This window comes from Marmota marmota, unplaced genomic scaffold, assembly GCF_001458135.2.
Source record: "Marmota marmota marmota unplaced genomic scaffold, marMar, whole genome shotgun sequence".
In the NCBI taxonomy this organism is placed as follows: Eukaryota; Metazoa; Chordata; class Mammalia; order Rodentia; family Sciuridae; genus Marmota; species Marmota marmota.
The window spans coordinates 1,547,466-1,560,885 of NW_025999925.1; the positions used below are offsets into that span (position 1 = coordinate 1,547,466).

A 13,420-nucleotide genomic window follows, 5' to 3' on the forward strand; every position below is an offset into this window, starting at 1 on the left:
TTCTCCCCATGTTTGAGCCTTGACTCATAGAAAAAGAAACTCCAAGGAAAAAAAAAAGAGAAAACCTTCCTGTGCCGTCACTATGAGGGAGAATGGGGAGATGAGAACCCTGAGGCACACTTCTGCCTTGCCTGCCTCCTTCCTCACCAACTATTGATTTTCAAGGGAGGAAAAATTACTAATGTATGATTAGGCAGGACCAAGGATGTTCACTGTGTAATATTTTACTAGCAAGATGGATCACATGTTGGTTAAGATCAAGACTGCTAAAAAGTTTTCTATGATCTGCCACTGTATAGTAAGTCTATAGCGTGAGCCCCTTTCTTATGTCCTTAGCCATTTCACTCTTCCTCTCCACAGCCATACGTAAGGTTCAAGTCCCATGATTTAGCTGAGCTCAGCATACCAGAGAAATCTTGTATCTGAAGTTATCTGGACTCTGTTATATACTAGTATACCTGTTCCCATGTCTGTTGTTTTTTGTATGTACATTTCTTAGTTAGGTACCCCAATGGGATAAGGGGTACAGAGCAAATGGAAGTATGAAGAAAGGGAATCCATGGTGGGAGAAGGGTCCAAGAGAACTTTACAGAACAATGAATCATAGTTATAATAGTTAAAAGCACAGACTTGGAGTCAGATGACATCTGGTTTAAGTACTAGCTGTGTGACATTGGGCAACTTCCTGAACTTCTCTGAAACCTCGCTTTCTTTTGTGAAATAAATATATTATACTACCTACATGAAAAAGTTTGTAGGAAGACTAAACTGATACATAGAAGGTATTTACCATTAATACCTTAATTAACATTAAGATATAATAACTGTAAATTATATTTTTCCCATTCATATTACCATTAAAATTGATAAAATAAAGCTACATTTTTGCATATTCTTATCTATTTTTAAAATTGATTTTTTAAAGCAGAAATTCCTGCTGTTCGGACAAAAAGACACAAACAGTGTTTTTGTGATGTTGACAAAAATGTTGATCCATCTTCCCTTTCACGCCAAGAAAAAACAAGAGAAAGTCTTCCTGTGGTGAGTAAAATTACAACTCTTTTTATCTTCAACCTAGAAAATGCCTTTCTTTGTACCATCCAGCCACTGGCTATTGGCAGAACTCTTTCCATGATAAGGACACAAAGTTGTTGAAAATGCTTTTTTGTAATAAGAGAATAATTGAGTAGAATAAGCCAAGAAAGTATGCTGTATGGTTAACTCTGACTTATCTGTATTGAATACAGAACTTTGTATTAGTTGCTGTCCTTTATACCTAGCTTGTGTTTGGCTACTTCTTATCCAACTAACTCTGCCACTGTCATAGTATGTCTTCACTCACTCATTCTCAAAACTATCTAGGATATATAATACATTGGCAAGACTCTAGAACCCAGATATAGCAGATGAAAGTAACCTTTATAAAGATGGATATTCTCAGTTTGACAAAAACATAAAGTTTACTAAGACACAAACTTCCTAAAAAGGTAGTATCATAAGTGAAAGATTATCTTGAATGAAAGTTTTCTCCCATTGTGGTCCAATGTGCTCAATCACAAAATGGAAAAGAAAGTTGGCACCAGAAATTTTCTTTATCCTAGCCTGTAGGTGGAGGCAGACTTAGCCCGAGTATAAGTTTAGACTTTTAGTTTTCTTGTGTACCCATAAGCTATTCACTCTGTAAGGAGGTAAACCTTAGGCTTTTTGTTTGGTTTGCATGTTTGCATTTTATAGTTTCACTTTGATGTATTCAATAAATGACAGCAGGAAGAGTGCTTAACTAAATAATTAGAATATTATATTATGTTTATTGTGTACATTTTTCATATCCCTTGTGAACACCAAAGTAAAAATTTTAGAGCAACATACTTCAGAAGACTTTGATGACCTACACATTTTAAAAATGTATGAGAATTTATGAAAGGATAAATGAGTTAATCCATCAGTCATCACTTATGGAGCAATAACTATGTATCCAGCAATAGGGAAAGCATATACAAATGTAAAAACTATGCTACTGCCTACAAGACCTCATTATCTTGATAAGGACATATTATGTATATGACATTATCCATATTAATGCTAAATTATAAAGCTCTGAAACTCTTAAGTAATTCTGAGAAAAGAGAAATCAGTATGTATTAGATCAGAGGTTTCATGTATGAGATATATGTGATTTATATATATAACAATATAACAGATATATTTATATAATAATATTTATTAAGCTCTTACTTTGTACTGACATTGTCCTTTAGCATTTTACCTGTGTTACTCATTTCAAACACAGAGTACTTCATTGCTGGATTCACCCAGTTAGGAAGAGGTGGAGCCAATATTCACCCACAGACATTCTGGTTCTGGAGCCTACTCTAAGATTCTCATAAGAAAGACAGGGATCTGGGCAGTGTGAATTGAAGACATTCAGGGAAGGAAGATGAATATAGACAAAGGCATTAAGGGGTAGAATACCCTTTATGAGTTTTTGAGAGTAATGTTTTATACTTTGAAGATTATGTATGAGATTTTAATACTATTCAGTGATAGTCATAAAGCCTTAAAGTGGACTTTCATATATATGTGATTTTAAACAGTATGTGCTGTTTTTTTTCCTGTCAGATGACTATAATTTTAACAAAATGAGAAGTTATGACTCCTTGTATGATTGCTACTCTCACATTCCCAGGAGATTTGACTATATAAATCAAGATCTGTTTACTATTTTTTTCAACTCTATGACATTTATATAGTTAAGCTTACCTAAAACATGAGCATAAAGAAAAATGAAACATTTTTAGCAGCTTGTTATAAATGTGCATTTTTGTCAGTGACAGGTGGGAGAGCATATCTACCCTCTTATAGTTTCTGATATTTTTATCTGATAGCATGAGACCATCAGTGCCATTCTACAAGATATAGAAGAAAAACAGGAAAATTTATTGGTGTTTGAAATAAGAAACCCTGAAGATGCAGGTAAATATGTCTATTACTCAAAAGTGTGATTATTTCAGATATCTAGGGTCATTGTTACCTCATCTTCTTCTTAAGGGACATTTTAAAGTTTGCAAAGGCTGAAAAAATGGTCTTCTTCATATATATGGAATTATCATTAAAAGTCAGTGATACAAACCAGTAGTTTGTATAATTGTTAACAAAGATACTACTATATTTAAGATAGTGGGAGTAATTTGAGAGACATTCAGAACCATGATCAGAGATAAAATACTACTTATGGTGATATGTTCAGATCAAGATATGACAAAAAACATAGGATAATGACTAGAGATGAGATTATAATATTCATTGGCTCCTCAGTTCACCCAGCTGTGTCAACCCTTAAAAACAGATCAAATTTATAACATAGAAAATAGGTTTATAAGGTTGAAAGTAGATACTGATAGATTGAGATCTGTATTCTTTCTAAAAGTCAGTTAAAAATAGTCAAAAGTAATTTAAAGTATCTCATTAGTCTTTCATATAGTAGGATATAACAGTTCATTTTTTGTCCTAATTCATGTTTGTATATAGCCTTTTGGGAAAAAATAGTTTTCTTTAAATTATATCCATTCTACTTTTTTAAAAATTAATTTATTTATTATAATTGTTATACATGACAGCAGAAGGCATTGCAATTCATAGTATACATACAGAGCACAATTTTTCATGTCTCTGATTGTACACAAAGTAGAGTCACATCATTCCTGTCTTCATACATGTACTTAGAGTCATGATGTCCATCTCATTCCACCGTCTTTCTTACACCCATGGCCCCTCCTTTCCTCACCCTCTCCTTTTCCCTATCTAAAGTTTTTCCATTCCTCCCGTAGTCCCCCCAACCCCCATTATGGATCAGCATTCACATATCAGAGAAACATTTGGCATTTTGTTTTTTGGAATTGGCTTACTTCACTTAGCATGATATTCTCCAACTCCATTCATTTACCTGCAAATGCCATGATTTTATTCTCTTTTAATGCTGAGTAGTATCCCATTGTGTTTATATACCACAGTTTCTTTATCCATTCATCTACTAAAAGGCATCTAGGTTGGTTCCACAATTTAGCTACTGTGAATTGTGCTGCTATAAACATGGATGTGGCTGTGTCCCTGTAGTATGCTGTTTTTAAGTCCTTTGGGTATTAGACCAAGGAGAGAGATAGCTGGGTCAAATGGTGATTCCATTCCAAGTTTTCCAAGGAGTCTCCTACTGCTTTCCAGATTGTCTGCACCAACATGCAGTCCCACCAGCAATGTATGAGTGTGCTTTTTTCCCCACATCCTCATCAATAATTGTTGTTGTCTGTATTCTTAATAGCTGCCATTCTGACTGGAGTGAGATGAAATCTTAAGAGTAGTTTTGATTTGCATTTCTTTTTTTTTTTTTTCAGAGAGAGAGAGAAAGAAAGAGAGAGAGTTTTAATATTTATTTATTTATTTAGTTTTCGGCGGACACAACATCTTTGTTTTGTATGTGGTGCTGAGGATCGAACCCAGGCCGCACGCATGCCAGGCGAGCACGCTACCACTTGAGCCACATCCCCAGCCCCTGATTTGCATTTCTTTAATTGTTAGAGATGTTGTACAATTTTTCATATATTTGTTGATTGATTGTATCATTTTCTGAGAAGTGTCTGTTCAGTTCCTTGGCCCATTTATTGATTGGAATATGTGTTTTGTGTGTGTGTGTGTTAAGATTTTTGAGTGCTTTATATAGAGATTGTGCTCTATCTGATGTGCGAGTGGTAAAAATTTGCTCCCATTCTACAGGCTCTCTATTCACCTCATTGATTTCTTTTCTTTTGCTGAAAAGAAGCTTTTCAGTTTGAATCCATCCCATTTATTGATTCTTTGATTTTAATTCTCTGATTAAGGAAGTTGGGGCCTAATCTGACATGATGAAGATTTGGGCCTACTTTTTCTTCTAATAGACACAGTGTCTCTGGTTTAAATCCTAGATCCTAGATCCATTTTGAGTTGAGTTTTGCGCATAGTGAAAGAGAGGGGCTTAATTTCATTTTGTTGCATATTTTTCAGTTTTCCCAGAACCATTTGTTGAAGAGGCTACTTTTTCTCTAGTATATGTTTTGGTCACTTTTGTCTAATAGGAGATGACTGTATTTATGTGCATTTGTCTCTGTGTTTTTTATTCTGTACCATTGGTCTACATGTTTGTTTTGGTATCAATACAGTGCCATTTTTATTACTGTTGCTCTGTAGTATAGTTTAAGGTTTGATATAGTGATGCCACCAGCTTCACTTTTCTTACTAAGGATTGCTTTGGCTATTTTGGGTCTCTTATTTTTCCAAATGAATTTCATGACTGCTTTTTCTATTTCTATGAGGAATGTCATTGGGATTTTGATTGGAATTGCATTAAATCTGTATAGTGCTTTTGATAGTATGGTCATTTTGACAATATTAATTCTGCCTATCCAAGAACAAGGGAGATTTTTCCATCTTCTAAGGTCTCCTTTAATTTCTTTCTTTAGTGTTCTGCAATTTTCATTGTAGAGGTCTTTCACCACTTTCATTAAGTTGATTCCCAAGGTTTTTTTTTTTTTTTGAGGCTATTATAAATGGGGTAGTTTTCCTTGTTTCTTGTTCAGAGGATTTGTCACTGATGTACAGAAATGCCTTTGATTTATGGGTGTTGATTTTATATCCTGCTACCTTTCCAAATTTATTTGTTCTAGAAGTTTTCTGGTGGAATTTTTTTGGATCCTCTAGGTATAGAATCATGTCATCAGCAAATATGATAATTGGAATTCTTTTTTTCCTATCTGAATCCATTTAATTTCTTTTGTCTAATTGCTCTGGCCAGTATTTCAAGAACTATGTTAAACAGAAGTGGTGAAAGAGGGCATTCCTGTCTTGTTCCAGTTTTTAGAGGAAATGCTTTCAGTTTTTCTCCATTTAGAATGATGTTGGCATGGGACTTAGCATAGTTGCTTTTATAATGTTGAGATATGTTCCTGTTTTCCCTAGTTTTTCTAGTGTTTTTAACATGAAAGGATGCTGTATTTTGTCAAATGATTTTTCTGCATCTATTGAGATGATCATGATTCTTATCTTTAAATCTATTGATGTGATGAATTACATTTTTTGGTTTCTGTATGTTGAACCAACCAACCTTCCATCTCTGGGATGAACCCTACTCGATCGTGGTACCCTATCTTTTTGATATGGATTTTTTTTGTATTTGATTTGCCAGAATTTTATTGAGAATTTTTGCTTCTATATTCATTAGTGATATTGGTGTGAAGTTTCCTTTCTTTGATGTTTTTGCCTGGTTTGGGAATCAGGATGATATTGGCCTCATAGAATGAGTTTGAAAGTGTTCCCTCTTTTTCTATTTCATGAAATAATTTGAGAAGTATTAGTTCTTCTTTGAAGGTCTTGTAGAACTCAGCTGTATATCCAACTGGTCCTGGGTTTTTCTTTGTTGGTAGGCTTCTAACGGTGTCTACTATTTCGTATCTTGAAATTGATCTGTTTAACTTGTATATATCATCCTGATTCAGTTTGGGCAAATCATGTGCCTATAAAAATTTCTCAATGCCTTCAGTATTTTCTATTTATTGGAGTATAAATTTTCAAATAATTTCTAATTATCTTCTGTATTTCTGTATTGTGTGTCTTGATATTTCCTTTTTCATCATGAATGTTAGCAGTTTGAGTTTTCTGTCTCCTTCTCTTCATTAGCATAGCTAAGAGTTTATCAGTTTTATTTATTATTTCAAAGAACCAACTTTTTGTTTTGTCAATTTTTTTCAATTGTTTCTTTTGTTTCAATTTCATTATTTCAGCTCTGATTTTAATTATTTCCTTGTCTTCTACTGCTTTTGGTGTTGATTTGTTCTTTTTCTAGGAGCTTTGAGATGTAATATTAGGTCATTTATTTGTTGACTTTTTCTTCTTTTAAGGAATGAACTCCATGCAATGAACTTTCCTCTTAGTACTGCCTTCATAGTGTCCCAGAGATTTTGATGTTGTATTAGTACTCGTTTACCTCTAACAATTTTTAATCTCTTCTTTGATATATTTTGCAACCCATTGTTCATGTAATAGCATATTATTTAGTTTTCAGGTATTGAGTAGCTTCTGCTTTTTATTTTATCATTGATTTATAATTTCATTCCATTATGATCTGATAGAATGCAGAGTAGTATCTCTGCTTATTCTATTTGCTAAGAGTTGATTTGTGGCATACTATGTGGTCTGTTTGAGAGAAGGATATCCATGTGCTGCTGAGAAGAAAGCGTATTCACTCATTGATGATGAAATATTTTTATATGTCAGTTGAGTCTAAGTTATCAATTGTTTTATTGAATTCTATCGTTTCTTTGTTCAACTTTGTTTGGAAGATCTATCCAGTGGTGAAAGTGGTGTTTTAAAGTCACCCAGAATTATTGTGTTGTAGTCTATTTGACTCTTGAACTTGACAAGAGTTTGTTTGATGAATGTAGATGCTCCATTGTTTGGCACATATATATTTATAATTGTTATGTCTTGTTGATATATGGTTCCCTTGAGCAACATGAAATGTCCTTCTTTATCCCTTTTGATTACCTTTGTATTGAAGTCTACTTTATTTGATATGAGGATGTGAAGCCTGCATGTTTCCACAGTCCATGTGAGTGGTACATTTTTTTCACCTTCAGTCTGTGGATGTATTCTCCTATGAGATGAGTCTCTTGGAGGCAGCATATTTTGGGGCCTGTTTAATCCAATCTGCCAGTCATGTCTTTTGATTGGTGAGTTTAGGCCATTAACATTCAGGATTATTATTGAGACTTGATTTGTTTTCCCAGTCATTTTTGGTATTTAACTTGACTTGGTTTCTCCTTTGATTGGTATTTCCTTTAGTGTAATACCTCCCTTTGCTGATTTTCATTGTTGTTTTTAATTTCCTCCTAATGGAATATTTTGCCAAAGATGTTCTGTAGTGCAGGTTTTCTAGTTGTAAATTCTTTAACTTTTGTTTATCATGGAAGGTTTTTATTTTGTCATCAAATCTAAAGCTAAATTTTGCTGGGTATAAGAGTCTTGGTTGATATTCATTTTTTTCAGAGCTTGGTATATGTTGTTTCAGGATCATATAGCTTTCAGAGTCTGGGTTGAAAAATCTGTAGATAACCTAATTGGGTTTTCCCTATATATAATCTGATTCTTATTGCTTGTGGCTTTTAAGATTCTCTCCTTATTCTGTATGCTAGGCATTTTCATTATAATGTGCCTTGTTGTGGATCTGTAGTGATTTTGTACATTTGACATCCTATAAGCCTCTTAGTATTTGGTTTTCCAATTCATTCTTCATGTTTGGAAAATTTTCTGACTTTTTTATAGATTTTATTTTTTAAATACATGAAAGTGGAATGCATTACAATTCTTATTATACATATAGAGCACAATTTTTCATATCTCTGTTTCTGTATAAAGTATTTTTACACCAATTCATGTCTTCATATGTGTACTTTGGATAGTGATATCTATCAAATACCTTCATCATTGCTAACCCCCTGCCCCCCCCTTCCCCTCCCATCCCTCTGCCCTATCTAGAGTTTGTCTATTCCTCCCATGCTCCTCCTCCCTACCCCATTACGGGTCAGTCACCTTATATCAGAGAAAACATTTGGCATTTGTGGTTTTTTTTTTTTTTACGATTGGCTAACTTCACTTAATTAACAATAGCTAACCTGTGTAACCAACCTAGATGCCCCTCAGTAGATGAATGGATTAAAAAATGTGGCATATATACACAATGGAATATTACTTAGCAATAAAATAGAATAAAATTATGGCATTTGCAGATAAATGGATGGCATTGGAGAAAATTTTCTGATATTATTTCATTGAATAGATTGCTTGTTCCTTTGGTTGGGAACTCTATGCCTTCTTCTATCCAGATAATTCTTAAATTTGGTTTTTATGTTGTCCCATAGTTCTTGAATGTTCTGCTAGTGGTTTCTTACCATCTTCACTGTGTGGTCAACATTCTTTTCATGATTTTATATTTTGGGGCTGGGATTGTGGCTCAGCGGTAGAGCGCTCGTCTAGCATGGGCAGAACCCGGGTTCGATCCTCAGCACCACATAAAAATAAAGGCATTGTATTGTGTCCACCTACACCTAAAAAATAAATATATAAAAAATTTTCAATATAAAAAAAAGAAATTTTATATTTTGTCTTCATTGTCTTTAGTCCAGTCTTCTAAGTGATCTAATCTGTCAGCGGTGCTTTCTATTGAGTTTTTAATTTGGTTTATTGTTTCTTTCATTTAAAGGATTTCTGGGGTTTTTTTTCAGAACCTCTATCTCCTTATTGAAGTAATGTTTTGCTTTCTGTATTTGCTTATGTATCTCTTTATTGAAACGATCTTTTGCTGCCTGTATTTACTCTCTTACATCATCCATTCATTTACAGAACATTTTAATTATGTACATCCTGAATTTCTTCTCTGTCCTTTCTGCTATTTTTCTGGCCATGGATTCTAATAATGTAGTTTTCTTGGTTTATTTGGAGCACTTTCTTACCTTGTTTTTTTTTTTTTTTTTTTTTTTTAATGTTGTTCATGTGTTTTCCCTTCTAGCACTGCAGATCTGAGGCATTACAGTTTTTACCCTATAGACTTATAGTATCCCTGCAGGGTTCCAATATCTCTCCTTTAAGAGGGAGAACAATATTAAAAGATCCCAATATAAACAATATAGAACCTTAAATCAAATAGCTGCTATTAAGACATTTACGGTTTTGTCACAGTATACAGAAATGATGAGTTCATTTATTATCTATACTATAAACAGTAGGTTTGCAAAAGGGTCTACCATTTCTGAAGGTGGACACAGAACCCGGGGTGAGTTGTAGGATGAGATGTTGAAGGGGGTAGGAGGTGGGGATATATAGTTATTAGATCTTAGAAAGTGTGAAAGAAGAATCTAAAGAAGTTGGTTAGTAGCAGAAGAGAGAGAAAGTGATTTGGGGGAGACAAGTAAGTGGGAAGATAATAGAGAGAGTACAAAAAGCAAACAAACATAAATATTAAGAAAAATAAAAAATGTAATAATAGATAAAAAGCATATGCAACACAACTGTAATATACTATTCAGACATCCCAATCCTCAGTAGCTTAATTCATGAAAAGTACTTCTTTTCACAAATGTTGGGGGTGTGAGGGCAGGAGAAAAGAGAGAGGGGAAAGAAAAAATCTTGAAAGAAGATACGAAGATTGTGCTTTTTTTTTTTTTGAGATCAGTATCTTTCCTATTTCCCTTCTCATTCAATAGGTGGGGTTATCTGTTGTTTGCTGTATCTTCACCCTCAGGATAATGTTATTAGGGTGGAAGGGTTAGTCTTGGGGGCGTAGCTCCTGCAGGTGGGGTACAGTACTTGTTGGTCCTGATGGGAAACTTTACACCAAGGATCTCCTTTGAGGCCTGCTGTGTGGTGTGGGTACGTGGTCTTATCTCCTTATATCACCTGTAACTCTCACAATTCCTGGTCTCTAGTTTAGTCTTCAAAATGTATCTCACTCACCCCCTCCCTTTCTAACTTCCCAGTCAGGAACCTTTCTCTCTGGAGGTATTTTGGGCTGTGCTGTGGGGGCTGCACACCTGGGGGTGGAGAGCTGTTTTGTACTGGGAATATCAGTACTCAGACCAGCTGTGTGATTGCAAGCGTTATAGGCTACAGGAAAGAGGGGGGAGTTGGGGACTAAAGGTACCTTTATATTGCTTCTAAGCCCCAGCCGGTATTCCAAACTGGGGAAATACCGGCTAAAGTTGGCTAGGAAGGTGTCCCAAGATAGAGGCAGCTGCTTTCAGCAATGGAGTGTTGGTCTGGTTGGGCCAGGTGGTGGCAGTGGGCAGTATGTTAAGAGATACAATTCTGTGGCATGTAGTGTTGTGGCTGACAGCTGTCTCTAGACCCTGTGCATTGTCCCCCTATGTAGGCTACCACATGCAGGGGACTATGGCAGTGGTTGAAGTGTCCCAGATGGAGGCAACTGGGGGAACCCCACATTGGTAGATGGGGGTCCACACAGGAGTGATGGAATTCCTGTGTGGGTGGGCGGCCAGGAGTCCTGTGCCAGTGCTGAGGCCTAGAGATCTGCAGGGGTGCGGTGGCGGTGATTCCTGGGAGGGAGCAGCTGTCAGGAGTCCTCGAATTACTCACAGAGAAATAGTATTCCAACTACTTGAATCCCGGGTCATGGGATGACACAGAATGCAGCCTCCCTCTAACCCACCATCTTGGATCCCCTCCATTCTACGTTTTTATCCTAACCTAAAGCATGGTACATGTTTTGAGGAAAATAATATAAAATAATTCATACTCCTAAATATGTATAGTTAGTGTATTTTATTTACCATTCATGCATTTAAGCATATTAAAATTTATAACTTTTTTATTATAGAAGGCATGTAGATATACTTTAAAGAAGGGGATATGCTAAAATTATTTATTCCTGTTTTACCACAATATTTTGATGTATTTGTAATCCGGCTTTTTTTTTTTTTTTTTTTTTTTAGCACAATACCTTTATTTTGTTTANTTTTTTTTTTTTTTTTTTTTTGATCCAAGAATATAGTTATGCTTAAACCTCAATAAAACTTTTAAAAACTGTTTGGGTCATGCTAGATGTGCTATTTTTGCATTCTTATAACCATTACTTTTAGTGGTTATGTGTTATCATGTTGTTCAATAAATGTTTCATAGTTTACTAAAATTTCCCCTTTTTGTTGAACATTTAAATTATTTCCAATTTTTACTATTATGCCACAACATGTAGCTCTTTTTATGGATTTATGATTATATTCTTAGGAAAGATTAACAGAATTGGGATTATTGGGCCAAATTATAGAAACATTTAAAAGTCTATTGATTTGTATTGACAGATTGATTCCCTAAAGTATTATATACTAATTTCCATTTCCACCAAAATAACTTTAGCTTTTGTTTTTGGTATATACTGCTAGTAGCATTAGTATTTTTATTTAAAATGATCATACTAGCTTAGTAGGGGGAAAAAAGCCTTATTTGTATTTATTTATTTATTTTTTGTGGTGCTGGGGATTGAACCCAGGGCCTTATGCATGAGAGGAAGGAACTCTACCAACTGAGCTATATCCCTAGCCCTAAAAAAAGCCTTACATTTTTATTTGCCTTGTTGATTTTCATGGGACTCTCGCTAGTATTTATTATTTTGTGAAGTGACTGCTCCTGTTCTTTATTTATTCATCTATTTAAACCTGGTTATATAATAAAATTATCAACCTCTTTTCCATTATAATTTCTACAAATACTTTTTAGCCACTTGACTTGTTATTTGTGTTAGTTTTGTGTTTTAATGCATAAATTTTCAAATTCTGTGTAGTAAAAATGTATTAGTCTTTTTCTCTGGCTATATTTTTGAATACTTCAAAGATTAGAAACTTTTCTTCCTCTCACCCCCAGATTTTATAATTATATTCTATTCTAACCAATACATTGAATAATCACATTCCCTTTATTTTTGTTTGTCTGACCCTTAAGTAAGGAGAGATAAGGTGATGGAATCCTTATTTTTGCTATTCAATTTGGAGATTCTCATTAGTTAAGCAACACCTCTCTAAAGAAATATTTTTACAAATTTACCCCCTACACATTCTGACATTTTTAATATGTCTTTGATTTGACTGAAGGATCCAAGAGTAATGAATATTATTTTTGTACATGTCTTTGAAATTTGTCATAGGGAAATCTTGCATTCACTTTGATATCTCTAGTGCTTCAACTGGAGACCAAAAATTGCTATTTTAAATATTGCATTTTTTCTAAGCATTTTAATGTATAATTCATCTAAAATCTCTGTTCTTTGTGTAATATAAAGATGGTAATAGGGTGTTTCCCATATCACTACCCCATTTATGCACCCTTAAGTGTAGAATAATTCACTTCATTCTTATTGTTTTACAATGTATATTAAAATATTATGCATATTAGGATGCCTCTGATAAATAGGCATATAATATCAAATTACATGTAAAACATCTTTATATCCTTTCTTATAGAAGCATAGAATATTTTAGGGTTATTGAGATATGTTATTTTTGCCTGAAGTTTAAAATTCATTTAGAAAACCCAGTGTGACAGGGCACATATGTAATTTAAATATCTTTTAATAAGCAGAGTCAGATTTGTTATACAAATTTATGTCTAAATTCTTAATGATTATATATCTTTTCCCCTTTTTAACATGTGCATGACACAATGAAACTAATCCATCATGGTAGTATTAGGGACACTGACTCTATACATAATCACATAATTTTTTTTAAACATTACACAATTTTTTATTATTATTTTTTAATATTTATTTTTTAGTTTCAGGTGGACACAGTATCTTTATTTTATTTTTATGTGGTGCTGAGAATCGAACCCA

The 13,420-nt window shown here is 34.0% G+C and overlaps 1 protein-coding gene across 1 annotated transcript in view; it reads left to right on the forward strand.

Annotated features, from left to right (window-relative positions):
• Ankrd31 (ankyrin repeat domain 31) overlaps positions 1–13,420 on the forward strand; it is a 176,679-nt gene that overhangs the window by 128,479 nt on the left and 34,780 nt on the right. The window contains exons 19-20 of the mRNA XM_048800131.1: positions 926–1,041; positions 2,886–2,973. Of these exons, the coding sequence (XP_048656088.1) occupies positions 926–1,041; positions 2,886–2,973 (204 nt within the window). The remainder of the gene's footprint in view (positions 1–925; positions 1,042–2,885; positions 2,974–13,420) is intronic.